General features: G+C 41.1%; 1 protein-coding gene across 2 annotated transcripts in view; it reads left to right on the forward strand.

Moving 5' to 3' along the window:
- Positions 1 to 19,791, forward strand: part of LOC136865979 (1-acyl-sn-glycerol-3-phosphate acyltransferase beta) — a 301,468-nt gene that overhangs the window by 238,800 nt on the left and 42,877 nt on the right. For both annotated transcript variants that reach the window (XM_067142562.2, XM_067142563.2), the window contains exon 5: positions 11,190 to 11,371. In XM_067142562.2, coding sequence (XP_066998663.2) covers positions 11,190 to 11,371 — 182 coding nt within the window. The remainder of the gene's footprint in view (positions 1 to 11,189; positions 11,372 to 19,791) is intronic.

Consider the following 19,791-nt stretch of genomic DNA (forward strand, 5'->3'; position numbering starts at 1 on the left):
TCAAGTGACTCGAGATCTCAAGCTGAAGGCCTATCCTTTACTAAACTTCGGACAATCGGTCAAGTAGTTTTCGAGCCCATCTGGAACAAACAAAACAAGACACCATCTTATGGTGTTAAAAATCCTGACCCTGCCGGGAATCAAACCCGGGACTCCTGTGACCAAAGGCCAATACGGTAACCATTCAGCCATGCAGCCGAGCGAGAAATGTCATACATTTTTAGTCTTATAACCATTCAAATATGTAACTATTTCTACACGTGCAGTGGTTTCCTTTTTCTGTATTTATACGGCTCAAACAACACATTTTCGTAGACAATTGGTTTATTTGGATAGAGGCATTTGTAACGAATCATCGCACAAACACATATTTTGACTGTCTCCAGTATATTGGTATGGGTCGAAATCATATTATGTACTGCACCTGTCCAGGGTTCCAGTGCATAATAATTGATCTTAATTGGCTTATGAAGTGGCTGAAAGGATTTATTTGATGAGACCCTCGAACAATCCCTGGAATCGAAGTCCATCACCCCTACTTGAGTCTGTATTCGGCTGCCTCAAGAGCTTGGGTACGTGATATGTCCGAAAAGGGGCTTAAACTATTTAATTATAAGTAGGGGGAAGAGTCGCAGATATCAGAGGAATACGAATATACTACTAAATGAGAAGGAAGATCATCTATTTTTGCACAAACATTTTTAATTAGCTAAGGAAACACTTGTATAATACGCTACATAAAGATATGTCGAGATTTTTATATCTACAATACCTTGATTCATAAATTAGGTTTGAGCTTTGAATGTATCTTTCTGTCTATCCCAGATACGCATTTATCACCTCATAACCTTCAAATCACTGAAAATACATCGAAAGGCGGTCCCCTTTCAGAACTATTTAACACACGGAAAACCTTATTATACATCCTATTAAAACACTTTACACATATTTTTCACAAGGGCATATCTCCTTCACGGCATAAATCATTTTACTCAATTTATCATCCATTTCATATATCGCGATGCCCTGAGATCATGTTAGCTGAGGCTTACTACAAAATTCCTGAGCGCATTCTAAACACATGATAGTTATGTCACATTGTCTATGTTGCGTACGGAGTATAAATTCCTTCATAACGTCTGCTTCAGTGGGATTATCTATACGCTAATAATAACACATGATATTTCAACGATGTTCCTATAAACAACCAATATCTTACAACATCTGATACATGATAAACACTCAATAGAAGAAATAACATAACGCCCTGCATTGCATCTCCATGCAGAGAATAAGATCTTGGCACGATTCATCTCATTTGCCACTGGTGGGCAACAATCTTCGCCATAATCTGGGACTTGAACCCAGGGACTTCGACATGTAGGAGGGGCCACAACCTGAAAACCCTATAGCGGTTTTTACTTTAACAAAGCAAAATAATGGAAAGGTGGGAGAATTTCATTCATTTATCAAATCTGGGATCTACACGACGATGTCTTTTTCTTAATTTCTGCATGTGTCCGTTGCACTAGAGGGAGAAAAGAGCGAACCAAATGTGTCTCTCTTCACAAAGTGTCAAACTTCGCTAAAACCTCCCCTGACCATTCCCTCAAAACTGTCAGACGAGTCGGCCCGCTCGTTCTTTTTTCCTCCCCGCAAAGTAAAGCCTCATACTTTACCTGCTATTCTTAAATGTTCATATCATCACAAAGACAATCTCTTTCTTCGACTCATTAACATTCTCAGTGTAACATCATATACCAGCCTACATTTGGCCTCGATTATCTTATTCTCAAGGCGGCATTCTACATCGCACTAATTATATATATTCAACAGGGGAACTCATATATTCAACACCACTACACTCTCAAAATTACGAACTTACATATCAGGTTCCGTCAACTCATTCCTCATATCCCGAGAACATGCATATTTAAATTAGAAGATCCTAATCTTCAGAGAGAAAAAATCACGGCTAATCGCGATCTACGTAATTCACTTACACCCCCACAGTTGACCTTTGTTATCTTGAAGTTTGCAGTCTTAAATCTAGACAGGAGTTTCTACCACTACGTGACGTGCAATCAAGAATGAATAATCGGAAACTCTTATGACGAATCATGGCATTTAATTGTAACTTTAAGACGACTGGATCATACTACGAAAATTTATCCCTTTACATTACGTCACGTCACCTGTAATTTATGCTAGGGTCTTCTAACTATCATGCAATATTTCCCCATAATTAATGAAATTAGTGGTTCAACACCACGAAGAAAATCTCACAGAAAAATCTTACAAAAACTATAATCCCTCTGAAATGCCGTCATGTTCAAATAATATTCAATGTATTTGCATGCAAGCTACTTATTTATATGGATGTGACCTAACTGTCATGCGAATAAGTTCACAAAATGTACTCAGCCCTCAGACATCTGCAATCAGCTTTCCTCAGGAAGTACAACCATGTATTTAAGCTGCCATCAGCATGCCTTCACTTGCGGTGGCCCCCAGAATCGTCCTGTCTATTCGCCTGCATGTTGGTTGAATCCTCGTCTGGCGTCGGAAGCTCTCGAATATCTCTGCTGTACGGCGGACTGCTCACAGGACGTCTTCAAACCCGACGCTCTCGGAGGTCAAATATGCAAATGAGGAATAACTAATTTGTCATAAATGCATTAATTATGTCATGCATTATAACTCTTATGACTAAGGATACTTATAAACTCAAGCACCCTAGCCCTATATCGGTATTTGTCCTGTAGCCCGATATCGATAGTTTCATTTGCATACTCCAGTTCTCCACAAGTAATTTAATCTCGGAGCATCACACACTACCCGGTCATCACAGGATATGAATGTTAGGTATTAATATTTTTTTACTGGTCATTAGTTGACCCACTCCATTTCACTAATCATTGATACGATACACAACTCACTGCGTTTGAGAGAATACGGAGGGTGCCGCCCGATCTACTGAAATGATAGCTAATAAGCCGCTCACTGTTACTGTAGGTTCAAGCCTTACTGTAACACTGCTATCGACTATCCTTGTATTTAATTACTTCCTTCATTTAACCTCATTTATATAACTCGTATAATTAGGCACAATACACTACACTCAGATCAATTTCGTAACTGCACACGTAATAATTTACTTCAATCGACCACATCATTTTTTTTACAATTCCGCGCCGAAACACTGAAACACTGAATATTGAAACTGAATGTTTACTAAACAATGGGTCTGCTGATTATACCTAATGCACTGGATATACTGCGTATACTGCCTTCTTGCCACTCGCCTTTATAGCGAAAAGACTTATTTTTTGGAGGGGGAGTCAGACCACGCCCCCTTGTCCAACAACGGTCCGTTGAAAGGTAGATTTAAAAGTTTAATTTGATATCAAATTGAAGCCTGTACATCCTTCTTTCCACTGCTCAATTTTCGTTCAGAGTCCTTCGCGGGTTCGTCTGCAATCATCAAAACTTCAGTATCAATTCTCAGTAGGTGGAGCCTGACTCCTGGGATTCTTACGTTTTCCTGGTCCTGTCAGAGTCGGGCATCTCATTCATCCTCATTCATCGAAGTCGTAACTCGAAATTATCCATCAAGTAGTTCCAAGTTATTAATGTTAATATCATCGAAACAGTTGAAAGCTACGCATTGGTACAACTAGATATTTAGGGGAATACATGGGGTGATATTGTCTCATATTATGACGACTTCTTTCAGGCTGTTTCGTGACCTCACTTCAATCATGTGACATCTTTCTCGTTCCAGGTCTCTCGCTCAGAGAAGGAGCGAACTCCACTTACAAGCGCTTGTACTCCCTCTTTTTCCCAACTGCGCGCAACGAGAGGAGGGGCGCGCGACTCGACGGCGGGCGGCTCGAGTCCCGAAACCGTCAAGAATATCCTCGTTTGGCGGCTATTTAATGTAGAACTGCGCGGAAAACGGCATATTCTCTATGCAGGATGTCTATATACATATGACGATGCCATGAACGGTTACAGTACAAGACACGGAAGTAACGGTAAACAGAGTACGAACCGGTACTGTCCAGCATAATACTCTTACACATCCTTCTCAAGCTTTCTGGGTGTTAGTAACAGCAAGGCGGTAGGTTGCAGCGGGGAAAAAAGTTCGAGCAAAGCTCGAACTTGTTCGAACTCGGACGTCATCTGTTCGAGCAGATCGAACCGGGTTCAAGCACATCACTAATAATAGGGCTACGGGAAGGTGGATTTTCCTTCCGCGCGATTGTAGGACGACTTGGCAGAAATATCTCCCCTGTGCATGCGTGCTGGCAGCAGTGGTCAGGAGAACGTACGGTCGAAGGAAGACGGGGCTCCGGACGTCCCAGTGGCTCCAATGAGAGGGAGGACCGCCGTATTCTGTGTATAGCTGTGGCGCAGTGGACTGCGCCTGCAGTAGCAATTCGAGTGGCAGTTGGCACTACAGTGACGGAACGAACTGTTCGAAATCGGTTACTTGAAGGGCAGCTCCGAGCCAGACGCCCTGCGGCGTGCATTCCACTTGCCCCAAATCATCGCCGCCTGCGACATCAGTGGTACCAAGAGAGAGCTCATTGGAGGATGGAGTGGAGGTTCGTTGTTTTCCGATGAAAGCCGGTTCTGCCTTGGTGCCAGTGATGGCCGTGTGTTTGTTAGGAGGAGGCCAGGTTAGCCCCTGCATTACACCTGTCTACGGTGTCGACACACTGGACCTACACCGGGAGTTCTTGTCTGGGTAGAAATTTCCTATGACAGCAGGAACATTCTCGTGGTTATCCCACGCACCCTCACTGCAGATGTGTACGTCCGTCTGGTGATTCGACCTGTTGTGCTGCCATTCACGAACAGCATTCCCGGGGGTGTTCTCCAACGAGATAATGCACGCCCCCCATGCTGCTGTTGTAACCCAACGTGCTTCAGTGTCGACATGTTGCCTTGGCCTGCTCGATCTCCCGATCTGTCCTCAATCGAACACGTATGAAACATCATTGGACGACAACTAAAGCGTCATCTACAACCGGCAAATACCGTCCCTGTATTGACCGACCAAGTGCAACAGGCATGAAACTCCATCCCACAAGCTGAAATCCGGCACCTGTACGACAGAATGCATGCACGTTTGCATGCCTGCAATCAAGTCAAGCGATTACACAGGTTATTAATGGACCGGCATGGCACATTTGCGATGGCTTTTCTCGCATGGATATCAACCTGTAGTCTTGTACCTTTAATCAGTTAAATGTTACCTCAACAAATACAGTATATTGTCAACATTTCCGTATTCCACGTTTCTTATTTCATGGTGTTTTGATTTTTTCCACCAGTGTAGGTGAATTGTGCGCCGGGATTATTTATTCCTTTTCCTTCCGATTTCCGGAGAATCAGGACTGCACTGGATGAGCACCGTTAATTTTTTCAATCACTACTGATCTGCATTTAGGGCAGTCGCTCAGGTGGCAGATTACCTATCTGATGTCTTCCTAGCCTTTTCTTAAATGATTGCAAAGAAATTGGAAATGTATTGAACATCTCCCTTAAGTTATTTCAATCCCTAACTCCCCTACCTGACCTGACTTGGTTTGATTGTACCGACATGATATTTATTTTCTTGGTTTTCTTGTCTGTTAAATGTTAAGGGGGTTTGAGTTAATTCTTCTGTGTTAATATTGTTCTAATTTGGGCCTGTTCATGTGAGACATTTTTCGTCCTCTCTTATTTTAATTTCGTGTGATGTGTTAGTGACCTATGTATTCCCACCGGGTTCTGGTGTAAGATTCCTCCACCGGGAAATTGTCCTAAGACACTTAAATTCGACTCCTTTTTTGGTATGGGTAAAGAGAACAATTTTTAGTTTAAGGAGCTCCTTACCTAGTTGTTAAGAAAATGCATAATATTTATTAAAAGTTTATTTATTTTAAAATCATTGTTTCATTTTGGTTGAAAAGATTTTATTTATATCGATTCAGATTTATTTATATTTTAAAAATTTTCTTTTACCTTGTTTAGTAGCTGATAAACCTTTTATCTTACTCTTTTAACTACTATTAATGCTTTTAAAGTTTTATGTAATGTAAATATTATTCTAGCTGTAATAGATTTTAGTTTTTTGGAAAATGAGAAATGGTGTAATATTTTTGGGTAGCTAGTTCAGTAATATCTATAGATCTTAGACCTTTCTTTTTTGGGTATAGGTCTTTTACTCCAATCTTCTTACTTCCACGCATGTTCTGGTAAGTAATTTTCCTGTGTTGCTGTATTGTATTATTGTTGTTGGTTTCTTCTCCCTTGTGCTACGTCGCCCTAAGGCGTTTGCTAGCTTAACGTCATTATTGGATTGATTTCGGGTCGCGTTGCAGTTGGTAGCAGCGCGTGGTTACTATCCACGGACCTCTGGGTTATGGGCCCAGCACGCTTCCACCCTTACTCTGTGGCGTACCAACAACCAAAGACAAGGACAATCAAACAGAAGGCACAACACCGCAGTCCAGGTCTTCGATTGCTAGCCCAACCACCAAAGGGACAAGAGGCCATCCCAGCGCGAAATCACGCGAACTACTTAGGGTAGGCCTCGATAAAGAAAGTCACAGGACTGGGAAGCGATGGAATCTGGGCAAAACCAAGGGTGGAAATGGAACCTCAACAGAGGGTGGATCCTGAACCAACAAGGGATAGAACAATTAGGGTACCTGAAATAACGCAAACATCATAAATAGTTTAATCAGCCCAAGATATTCAAGGCAAAAATAATAAATAAATTTAATTGGGTAAAGGCTTTAAATTGTTAGAATTTAAAATAGTTAAAAATTAATTAACTCAAATTCAGATTAATAAAATAATTTAGAAAAATACACTAGTAGAATTGCATATCTTTCTGAAATAATCAATACATTAAGTTTTACCCTTTTTATAACAGGATTTTCAGATGACCACATTTACCTTTTTCATAACAAGAAAAATTTACCTCGGTTTACCGTTTCAAGCATAAGCAAGGCCTTGAAAGATTGAGGGAACCCTAAAAAAATTAAGGTGTCCAATACCTCAAGAACACTGAAGTGCCAATGTTTAAACTCAAAACTAATTAAAATACCTTACTGGTTTGACCTTGCCAAATAAACACATACACCTAACAATAACAGAGGTAAATTAAGTCATCAGAATTAAATATTTAAATATTCAGCCTCATCTTACATAATATTTAAAACCTGCATGGAATAAATATAGAACACACTTTCCTTTTGCCAATAATATTTTCATAATATGTTATAACTCACAAATAAATGAGATCAAGGCTCCACAGGAAAATAAAATATACATTAAATAAACAGTTACGGACGCATTTACCTAGAGTAATACACATGCTACACGCACACTATGAGAATGAAATTCACAATTGTATTTTCCTTTAAATTGTGTTACCAACCAAACAGTCCGCTTAGAATTACTTAGATGACACACGAATTACATTTCAAAGTTTGCAATACCCGAATGTTGGATTTAAAACCGTCGCTGAAATGAAAATATTTAGGCCTAATTTCACGACACACGCTATTTGCACCTCTAAATCACATTGGCAGGAATAAAAACTCATTCCGAGACGTTGCACAGTTGCACTTGATAACAATATCCGTCTCTCTTCACAATAATTTTGAATTCCAAATACCATTTGGTTAGTACTTACTGAAGTTCAGATGAGTTTCCAACAGACACAACTTACATCAGTTGCTTGGAGAAGTCCAAAGATTACATGTTGCTTAGTGGCAAATGAATATTCCCTCGCCGAAAATGCGCCGACACGAATATTAGAACATTTAATCCATCACAAAATTATCCGCGTCACGAGTGAGCCAACGGCTCACTGCTGTGAGGCGTTTGACGGCCATTTTTATCTGAGAGAGCAATTACATCTTGCTTTCTCCTCGTTCGGCTGCTCGGAACAGAAGTCAGGTTTTGAATATCGGCCGCTATGGAGCGCCGTGCAGAACAGTTGAAGATCAAGCAGCGGAGCTACCCAATAGCAAGTTCGTAGAATCCAATAAACGTCCAATGGCGAGGCGATAGCCCACAATTACACAACAATTTAGTTCAATCAGGTCTTTTAGATGTACTACGATTAACAAATTACAGCCAATGGCTGTCTTGTAGTTTACTGCAAATTGTTAAATGATAATTTTTAAATTCCACATGTACTAAATTCAGTAGTAGCGGTAATTCCACATATTTCCTACAAATTATAACGCTACAAGGATGTGAGAGCCAGAACAATGGAAGCATGTGGAGCCTTCCTTCAGCTGTATACAGCGTGGAAGAATAACATTTCAAGGAAAACGAAAATAAACATTTTCAATACAGATGTTAAATCAGTCCTTCTATATGCTTGTGAAACTTGGAAGGTTACACGAACTATCACTACTCTCTTACAGACATTTATAAACCGTTGCTTACGGCGCATGACAAACATCAGATGGCCTGAAATTATATCCAATGACGAGCTATGGAGAACAACAAACCGAATTCCAGTCACAGTGGAAATCAAGAGGAGAAAATGGAAATGGATAGGTCATACTTTGAGAAAGTCAGCGGGATCTGTATAACGCACAGCATCGGAATGGAATCCCCAAGGGGCACGGAGGAGAGCTCATCCTAGGAAGACCTGGAGGACTGTAGAGGAGGCGGCTCTTGAGGCAGGGAAGACTTGGAAGGAGGTTAAAGCATTGGCAAGTCGACGACCACAATGGAGACGTTTCACGGATGCTCTGTGTTCCAGTGGGAACGAGAGGAATTAAGCCAAGACAAGTAAGTCTGTACTGAAGGCTACAAATGTGCACCCAAATATCATGGTTAGTGAAATAGTTATTAAAAAAAGACGTAGTGACTGTTTGGGTCTTCAGCATAGTCCAACGTAGGCAGGATCACCCTTGAACCAAGAGATACATCATCCCTCTCGCTACTTGTCAGGAACTTACCACAATACAGGCTGAAATGGAAGCAATATCCACTTGATCCATAAATAGCTTGTCATTTGTAGCCGAACCTAACCAGTTTGGCATGAATAAGCAGCTTGAAGCTGTTATGATCTAAGTATTTTATGGGGTCATTCAACAAGAAACGAGCTGGAGGCTATAAAATGTAAACCGCTCAAAGGATCGTGATGCGATTGCCTGCTGAGAAGGTGCGGTCCCTATAAGAGCGCTGAGGTCCTAAACTCGACGCCGGAGGGACATGGGTTCATACCACGTGACGACAGAGCGAGTACGCGCACTCGTTGATCGTCCACTGCACCCAGTCGTGCTGACAACAGTGAAATGGAGGTTTCAAAAGAAGAGCAAAGGTGTGTAGAACGTTTCCTGACAGCAGGAAGAGTGAGGGGAACGAAAATTCACCGAAGAATGGCACAAGTGTACGGAGAACACTGCATGTCCGTTGCAAGTGTCAAGGCGTGGCACAAGCGATTCAGGGAAGGACGCATGTCGTTGGCCGATGGTGCACGGTCTGGAACGCCACACTGCATTACCGATGCCATCGTCCAGCAGGTGGATGCCCTCATTATGCGAGACCGGCGAGTTGCGGTAGCAGCCATTGCCGCAGAGGTCTGAATGAGCGTCGGAATGTTACGCCAACATTAAGGCCAGATTGAAATGTCGCCAAAAGTGCGCCCAATGGGGTGCCTCACAGTATTCACCCAGCACAGGAAGCATGTCGAATGGAATCTTTGAATCATATGCTGCGCTATGCTAAGGAAGGCGATGAGTTCCTGTCACGAGTGGTTGCTGGAGACGAGCCATGGTGTCATCACTTCGAACCCGAGTCAAAACGACATTCTCCAGTGGAAGCATGCAGGGTCGCCGCGATCCAAAAAATCCACGGTGAGCTAAAGAAGGGTCTGAGGGACACAAATGATTTACCTCGAACGACGACGTCAAGCAGTACGTTCGGAACTGGTTCACGATGCACCCTCAGGAATTTTACGAGACGGCCATTCACCGCCTTGTGTCGCAGTGGGACAAGTGCCTCAACAGTACTGGGTAATACTTCTGAAATAACGGTATAGGTTTTCATTTTATAGCGTCAGGCTCGCTTCGTTTTGAATGGCCCGTATGCAATCATCTCATCTACAAGCAAACTTAATGAAAAATTCAAATTTGCAGAAATGAAATACCATTGCTATAAGCGACCTGATCTTACCTGCAACACTGTTTGTACATGGCTGTTGTTCTTCAGGATCCCAGCGTCCTATTGTGAGGACACTGTTAAGCTGTGGCTACACGGAATGCTACGTTATGTTCGCTACGCACGAGATGTATGCTACGTTCGCTACCCGACGTGGCCACACAAAAAGCTATGTAATGTATGAGACTGTTCAGTCCTGGCCGAGTTGTTGGCTGGTAGTGTGCAGTGATGACTCCAACGATGAGCAATTGTTGTAATTTTCCGTATGTAAACGTAAAAGGAAGTGGGTGTATAGCGTGAAGTTACAGAGGAAAAAAAATGGCGAATTTCATCATTTGATAAAGCAGTTACATAACGATGAAGTTAAGTTTAGAGACTCATTTTAAATAAGCGAATACCGTGCAGAATGGGAGGTAATAACACGAGTTGTAAGTAGAGTAGAAAATGACGAGGAATGGGCGCGCAATGACACCTCGCAGCTGTATAGACCAGTGTGCTTGCACATCCCGCGCGACGTTTTCCAAACATAGCCGACGCTGCTAAGATAGCGAACAGAACGAACGTAGCGTACGGAACTCTGTGTGGCCAGTCACACTGTCAACATAGCAACCATCGCGCTAGTAATCACATTAAGGAAATGGACAGATCGTGTTGTTTATGAAACTTTGCAAGTAATAATCGAACTCTGAACTCGGCAAATGAATTAGTGCTGCTGGAGGCATGGAAGATGTAATGGGATTTTATGGCGACAATAACCTATCCATTTGCTACAACTTCACCTGTTTTTGGCAAACAAATATATTTCATGCCAAAAAAGCCATCCAAATTGTTCAAATTACAATATTACGTGATGCATTCATTCCATTAAGACTTCGAAGAGCTTTCAAAATCATTGAACACACTGTCCTCAAAATAGACGCTAGGTTTTGTTTTAAGATGATGACCACTACAACCACCACCATCATGAAACACCTTGTTGTAATTAACACTTTGTATACTTACAGTTCTTGCGGAGCTGTGGCCCAAATTACATCGGTGTACAGTCATCTCCAAGAAGGAGATCTTCTACCTGTGGCCATTTGGGCTGGCGGCCTGGCTATGGGGGACCATTTTCATTGACCGCTTGAACGTGGAGAAGGCTCGCTCTACAGTGGCTAGTACCGCCAGCATCATCCAGAACAGGAAGGTGAGTGGAACTAACTCTCGGAGTTATATTTCTAGAAAAGAGAACTCCGTGAAACATTATCTGATCCTGTAATTATTTAGAGGGGAATTTTTAAGGCAGTATTATTCGACCTTCACTCATATGTTTATATATAATAAAACATAAAGAACTGGAATCAGAGATTAGGCTTTTTGCGGATGATGTTATTCTGTATAGAGTAATAAATAAGATTGTGAGCAACTGCAAAAAGACATTGATGGCAATGTTTTGAGATGGACAGCAGTCAATCTGTGGAAATAAACAGGGTTAAAAGTCAGGTCGCGAGTTTTACTAATAGAAAAGATGGGGTGAACTTTCCTTATGGAGATCACTGTAAGAATCTAGGTGTTCATGTAAGGAAAGATCTTCATTGGGGCAATCACATAAATGGGATTGTAAATAAAAATCACAGATCTTTGCACATGGTTATGAGGGTGTTCAGGGATTGTGGCAAATATTTAAAGGAGGGGTGTATATAGTCTCTGCTAAGACCGCAATTAGAGTATAGTTCCAGTACATGGGACCCTCGCCAGATTACTTGATTAGAGAACTGGAAAAATCCAAATAAAATCAGCTCGATTTGTTCTAGGTGATTTCCAACAAAATAGTAGTGTTACGAAAATTTTGCAGAAGTTTGGACTGTGAAGACTTGGAGAAAGGAGACGAGTTGCTCGACTAAGTGGTATGTTCTAAGCTGTCAGTGGAGAGATAGCGTGGAATGGCATTAGCAGACGAATAATTTTGAATGGCGTTTTTTAAAGTAGGAAAGATCACAAAATGAAGATAAAAGTTGGAATTCAAGAGGACAAATTGGGGCAAATATTCGTTTATAGGAAGGGGAGTTAGTGATTGGAATAATTTACTAAGAGAGGTAGTCAATACATTTTCAAATTCTTTGCAAATATTGAAGAAAAGACTAGGTAAACAAGAGATAGGAAATCTACCGCCTGGGCGACTGCCCTAAATGCAGATCAGTGGTGACTGACTGAACCAATTGGTGTTGAAGTTATACGTTGAAGCATATAAACTATATCCTCTATCAGAGGATTTTTGCACTTCAATCATTAGTAATTTTAGAATGCCGAAATGATTATCGGAAGCATTGGTAACGAAAGAGTAGCCAACAAAACCAGCTCAGAAAAATTACGTAAAGCCTTTACAATCACCGGGAGTATCTGTCCCACCAAAGCAGTCTATGCACTGAGACCATCATTAACCACCGACATTAAAAACATCGAGAAAATGGAACGGCGGATACTGAGGAAGGACCAAAGACCAGCAAGCTAATCACTTAGCCATGGAGCCGGACGTTGTTGTTGTTGTTGTTGTTGTTTTTGTTATAAGCCATCTCTCTGGATTAGTAGTAGTGTCTTCCTTCGTATCCCAAAACCATGAGTCCAAACCTGGCAGACGTAATTTAATTTTTGAAAAGCTGAATATGGCCATTCGTACGACGTGGGCATGTAAACGATTTCTGGTCACATTTGGTATGAAATATATGATAACTAGCAAATGTACCCGTGCTTCGCGAAGGGATTCTACATTGTATACGGATTTCTACGTAAATTACTGTACACGCAGCTAGTAAGATTGTATTAAATTGCATGGCTGTTAGTGTTATCCGAGAAACACCATGGGGAGGCCTCAAACGTAATTTCCGATTTAAGGTGCGCGTTGGGAAGTTTTGTCTATAATGGCAGACCAAGTTTCCTACTGCCATTCACAATCGAGCCCGCAAGTTTCTACTATAACAGCAGGATCAATCGACTACTGCCATTCACAATCGAATTGGAGAGTTTTCATTATAATGATAGACCCCTTTTCCTAATGCCAGTCATAGTCGATGAGGGGAGTTTTGATTACATTTTCAGACCACTGGGTGAGCTGGCCGTGCAGTTAGGGGCACGCAGCTGAGAGCTTGCATCCGGGAGATAGTGGGTCCAAGCTCCACTGTCATCAGCCCTGAAGATGGTCTTCCGTAGTTTCCAGTTTTCACACCAGGCAAATGCTGGGGCTGTACCTTAAGGCCACGGCTACTTCCTTTCCATTCCTAGGCCTTTCCAATCCCATCGTCGCCATAAGACCTATCTGTGTCGGTGCGACGTAAAGCCAATTGTAAAAAAATAAGTAAATTGCAGACCCCTCTCAAATTACGGTCACTATCGATTTGGGGAGTGTTCATTATGATGGCAGCGCCACCCTCCCCTCTTTCTAGATCGCTACAAATAGACTTCAGTGTATATAGATATACTAAAATATATTCACACATAATTTGTAGACCTTCATTTCGAGATGAAATGCTGTTAAACGGTACGTCATATCGACAAACAGATTGTTCCATAAGACGCTACTATTAGTGGTCTATATGGCTGATTCGATGACATTTTCTCGTATCCCCTCTATTTATAAGTTAGATTGAGTTAGAAACTTTGAATAGTGTGAAATTTGGGTACAGTTTTCACATTTTTTCTTTTTTCCATACTTAATGTATGTGGCAGGTAGAATCACAAATTTGACTCGCATATGACCACTGTTTGTACCAATGTGCGTGTGGAATTTGATGATTCTATCTTTTCTACAAATGTGTCAAATTATAAAATATGCGTGTAAAAATTACAAAATTTACCTACAATCGAGAAATGTAGCTCTAAGGGATCGAGGTATGGTAAAAAGTCATAGGACCAAAGTTATAGATAACTGAAAATTGGGCAGAGATTGTGTTATCCGCTTTGTGACATGACTTACCGTTTAACCGTCAATTACCTCGAAACTAAGGTCTGCACCGTCATTAAAATTGCCTCCATATTTTGGTATCTTTCCGAGGTGAAAAGTTAAACATTTGAACGTCTTGGAATTTCGTGTGTGCTACAGGCTAAAAGCTATAATTTTGCCAAATTTCAGGCTTCTAGCTCGTCTAGCAGATTGTGTCAGTCATCTTGATTTGGTGTTAGGACTTTCAAGAAACTGTTAAGCCCACGAAAACTATAGGTCATCGCTTTGGAAAAAATATACCTCACTGGGTGAAAGAAATGCGTACACTTGCGTTCTTATGCCTAGCCTCAAATTTCAAAACCGGTAGTGGGTTTGATCCTACCTCAGTTCGATGGTTTGTGAAGAGTTGTCGCTCGTGGGAAGCTGGACATCTACAAAGTTCCTCTCGGTAGATCTACCTGTACATACATGAACTCTTAGGGTACAAAATATCCGGCTTCTCAGTTATCTTCGGAAACCTTCGGACGTAAAGCAATATTCTTAAAAGCAGTCTCAGAGGTCCTAGATTTTCAATGACGTTCTCTCCTCGAGCTAAACCAGACCTGCCATCAGTATCATTGCACAAATATCCTCCTAAATCTTACCGCATTCAAACCGGCCTCGCGTTCAGAAGCATTCTCAAATTCCCTAGACTTGGACTGGTATCTTTAGACTTTGAACGAATACTTTTCCAAAGGCAGCTAGTTTTCTAGTAGCCACAGAGAGAGGTATCAACTCTCAAAAGTGTCACAACCTACCTGTTTAATGTAACTCCCAGTTAACAGTAGATAACGTTATGTGACTTAATCGGCGAAATCACAGACTGCGAAGGAAGAAAATGCACGAATGAAATGGTGCATAGTACGACTTAAAGGAAAGAGAGTCCAGATTTCGGGGTTAGCACTCGCATATATACGGAGAAATTAAGAAAGAATGTAAGACGGTTAAAGAAGTTGACATTAAATAAATATAGGAAAATAACTGAGGACAGCCGGATAGGGCAAAATTAGTAAATACCATGTGGATGTATTGGAAAAATGAAATGTTCCTCACTAAATTCTGATGAGTTAGGGATTTAGAAAGCGGTAACATAGGAGAAATTTAGGCGCAGAGATTCTTAGGTAGTCAGATAAGATGACTTAGTGTTATTACTTACGCCTAAAGCGGCAAGGCAGAAGTAAGAAATTAAAGCAGAAAACGGATGTAGAAGAGAAACATAGTAAAAATTGTTGCAAATGCCAGAAAACACCTTACGGTGTGAAATAATGGGCTACACTCCACCGTACTGTTGCAATGTTAAGAGCCACGCTAAGTAGGCTACTATTCGAAGACGATTGTAACCTCAAACAGTATTCCGCAAATATCCCTCAGAATGGCAGCTTGTCTCTCCCGCTTTCTACCCAACGAACATCCATGAGTTTACAGGAATGACGAAAACGGTATCACATTAACTTCCCCGCTGGCAAGCAGCCAGAGCCGTTGCCATGGTAACCGGTAGGATCGTTGTTGGTCTGCCGTGGTGTCAATCACTCGACGCAGGACATGAAGCCCGTAGAAAATGGTAATTATTTCCGTGATTTGAAGAGTGAGCAAAATTATGTAGGTAACAAAAAATAGTTTCAACGAAGGGACGTTTTACATATAGTCTACAGATTTTACAGAAAATTAATGTATGAGAAAAGACCAAATAACTAGTTTGATCTCCCTATAAACCCCCAGTCTCCTCCGTGAGTTTAGCATCATTGTGCTTTGAGTGGTCCCTTGGCCAGTAATCAATTATGTATGATCTTTGTTTGAGTCTGATCCACTGTATTTTGTTTGTTTGTTTAGTCTTCTTCTTTTTGGGGGGGGGGGTTCATGTCCATCCATTCATTCTTCATGTCATTATTTTTTTTTGGTCAATGGATGAATTTGACATTTTTGTTCTTTCATTTCGTACCATTAGGGGCCGATTGCCTCGATGTTAGGCCCCTTTAAACAACAAACATCATAATCATCATCCGTGAGTTTTAAATCATATCAGTATAAGAACCTATGCCTGGATGAGTATACTCTAAATAAATATGAATTTTGGTCGAGATCTATCCAGCCGTTTCTCCGTGAGGATGGGACAGAATACAGACTCGAGGACTTACTTTGTTGCATGTTATACTAAGTAGAGTTATCAGAGGCACATCTGTTGTACTGTGTCCGACTCATTGGCTGAATGGTCAGCGTTGAGGCCTTAGGTTCAGGGAGTCCCGGGTTCTGTTCCCGGTCGGGTCAAGGATTTTAATCGAGTCTGTTTAATACTACTGGCCCGAGGATTGAGTGTTTGTGTTTGTCGCTTCATATTCAGATAAAACTCTATACTACCAACACCGCAGAAACACGCAATAGCATCCCTCCATATAGGGCTGGCGTCAGGAAGGGCATCCGGCCGTAAAACAGGGCCAAATTCACACGTGCGACACAGTTCGCAGCCGCGACCCCACAGATGAGGGGAAAGCATCAGGAAAAGGAGAAAACGAAGCTAAAGAAGAACTGTTGTATTCTGTAATAATGCTTCCCAAACAGTGTTGCCAACTTAGCGACTTTCTGATAATTCTGACGACAAAACATAAATTTTAGCGACTAGCGACAAATCTAGCGACTTTAAAAAAATCAATTTGATAACAAAACTACCCACTTCAATTTATTTTCAGTTTTAGAAACTGATTGCATTACAGTTTAAAATATCATAGTTTTCTCAATACAATAACATCGGGAAGTTCTGTTTTGTTATCTTTCGAGATCTTGGCTGCATGGACGCAGTGCTTCCGCCTACGTACCCCACATCATCAGTGTTCTCTGGCCAGGAGAGTCACTGATCCAACAGCCAACCAAATGAAACTGTCAACTAGATTTTAGATACGCAATAGTGAAATATTCATGTATAGAGGATGTGTGAGATATTGCTGTCTTTATCGCGAGACTAGTGTCAGTTATATCAGTGCTTAATTTCGGAACTTACAAGTGACTTTTATAGACGTAAAGTAGGCGTCTAAGCATTTTCAGACTCAGAATAGGTCAGTTCAATTTAGGATTTATTGAAAAATGAAAACCTGCGACCTGTTTTCCAGTCTTTGAGTGGGTCAGGGATGTAATGAATGAATAATCATAGGCTATTAGTACGATGGGGTCGCCACTCCCGAAGTGATTTAGTAATGACTGATAGATGCTACGAAATGAGCATGGAGAGTGTTGCTGGAATGAAAGATGACACGGAAAACTGGTGTACCTGGAGAAAAATCTGTCCCGCCTCCTCTTTGTCCAGCACAAATCTCACATGGAGTGACCGGGATTTGAACCACAGTATCCAGCGGTGAGAGGCCGACGCGCTGCCGTCTGAGCCACGGAGGCTCAACTTAGGATTTATTATGTAGTGTAAAAAAACAATATAGGCTATTTAAATTTAGCGACATTTCTAGCGACTTTTAACGTTATGTTTAGCGACAATAGCGACCTTTTTCATGACGTCAGCGACTGAATACGATTGAATGGCAACACTGTTTCTAAGTACCAGAATTGTTTTACTCGTTCTGTCTTAGAGGTACCTAGCTCTATAGTTACTGTGGTTGTCGGAGTATTCTTGCTCACTATTAGAATTTTTGTTTTCTGAGAATTGATCATTAGTTTGTACAGTCTGAGTATAGCTGCCAGCACTTCTAGCAATCATCAAGGATTTCCACTTTAGAGCGGTCGCCCAGGTGGCAGATTCGCTATCAATTTTTTACCTTTTACTTACATTTATTTGGAATTGTTTACCTAGCTTCTTCTTAAATATTTTCATCGAACGTTTTTCTTGATAATTTATTCCAACCGAGTTCGATAGCTGCAGTCGCTTAAGTGCGGCCAGTATCCAGTATTCAGGAGATAGTAGGTTCGAATCCCACTGTCGGCAGCCCTGAAAATGGTTTTCCGTGTTTTCCCATTTTCACACCAGGCAAATGCTGGGGCTGTACCTTAATTAAGGCCACGGCCGCTTCCTTCCCACTCCTAGCCCTTTCCTGTTCCATCGTCGCCATAAGACCTATCTGTGTCGGTGCGACGTAAAGCAACTAGCAAAAAAAAAAAAAAAAAAAAAAAAAAAAAAAAATCCAATCCCTTGCTCCTTGTCTTATAAATTTATATTTTCCCCAATCTGTCCTCTTGAATTCCAACTTTATCTGTTTAAAAAGTTTAATTTCAATATAGGCACCTGAGCCAAGGCTCTTCTTGGTGCAATACAAATAAATCACAATGGCAGCTATATTCACAATGTAATTACAAATATATTATGTTCTTTCTTACTTTTAAAAGCTCCACTCGAGCTTATTCTTCTACTTAAGTCATTCCACGCCAACTCACCACTGACAGCTCGAAACATACCACAAAGTAGAGCATTTCGTCTCCTTACTCCCAAGTCTTCCCAGCTCAAAGTTTGCAACATTTTAGTAACACTACTCCTTTGTCGGAAATCACCCAGAACAAATCGTGCTGCTTTCCTTTGAATTGTTTTTCAGTTCCCGTATCAAGTAGTCCTGATACACTGGAGCCATACTCTGCGATCTTACCAGAGACTTACACGTCCTCCCCTTTATGCCCTTTGCTGAATCTACGACCAGTGTAATGGCGTGATCTTATCTGATGCAGTGGATTAGTTCTCAGATTATTTTTATTCATTTATTTTTGTCTTTCAAATCATCGAGCCTACTTCAATAGCACATGACTCAGCATACACAATAATATACACAGGCTTAACAAAGACATCCATCTTTTAACGTTGTATAAACTCACTAGATTCCCTTGTGGACAAAATTGGAAATATAAATCAAAACATAAATTATGGTAAACAGAAATATTTGTTATCGGACTCAATGGTGTAATTTAGCTTAAGGGATATCAAATAACTAAAAGCAATTCAAATGAGACAGAAATAAAGATCATCGATCAAAGCGGGTGGGTGGTCTAATAGAAGATAAAATGAATTCTTCTAGGTTTGTGCAAGGCACGCCAAGTCACGTTGGAACACAAACATCGTGAATGGTACAGCTTAGCAGGGAAGTTGCTTCTAATCTGGTTTGCGTGATGATGTCTATGAGCTACAATCCCTGCCAACTAGACCTAACATTTACACGGTTCCCTAGCCTGGCCGTTAAGGCTAAATCCACACCAGGTAAGCGAGAAATCCATTTGTGGATATGAGCATGGCCCTGAAATACACTTACTAGGCAAATGTTTGGGTTGTATCAGACAGATTTTAATGAAGAAAAAGTATAGAATCTCCGATATGCATTTGGGCTTAAAAGATGAGAGGAAGAGTACAGATTCTTCGGTTATTCCCCTGTTAGTAGCCTCTTACGACATGCATTGGGGTACAGATATTACATCCTTTCACTCCACCCACAGGGAAAATAGAGTTCCGATAAATCGAAAGAAATATGTAGTACCTATCATGATTAGGACCCGGATTTAAAAAAAATGCATATGCGCATATGCAAGTGCATATTTTGAACGTTAGTGCATATACAGACATATTTTTCCTTATGTGTGATGGATTATATAAGATTTCTGAACGAAATGAAAAATCTAATGACTCTGAATGTTGTACACCTCCTGGCAACATGAGAAGCCTTCCCTGATAAAGCTTT

Source organism: Anabrus simplex, chromosome 3 (assembly GCF_040414725.1).
Source record: "Anabrus simplex isolate iqAnaSimp1 chromosome 3, ASM4041472v1, whole genome shotgun sequence".
In the NCBI taxonomy this organism is placed as follows: domain Eukaryota; kingdom Metazoa; phylum Arthropoda; class Insecta; order Orthoptera; family Tettigoniidae; genus Anabrus; species Anabrus simplex.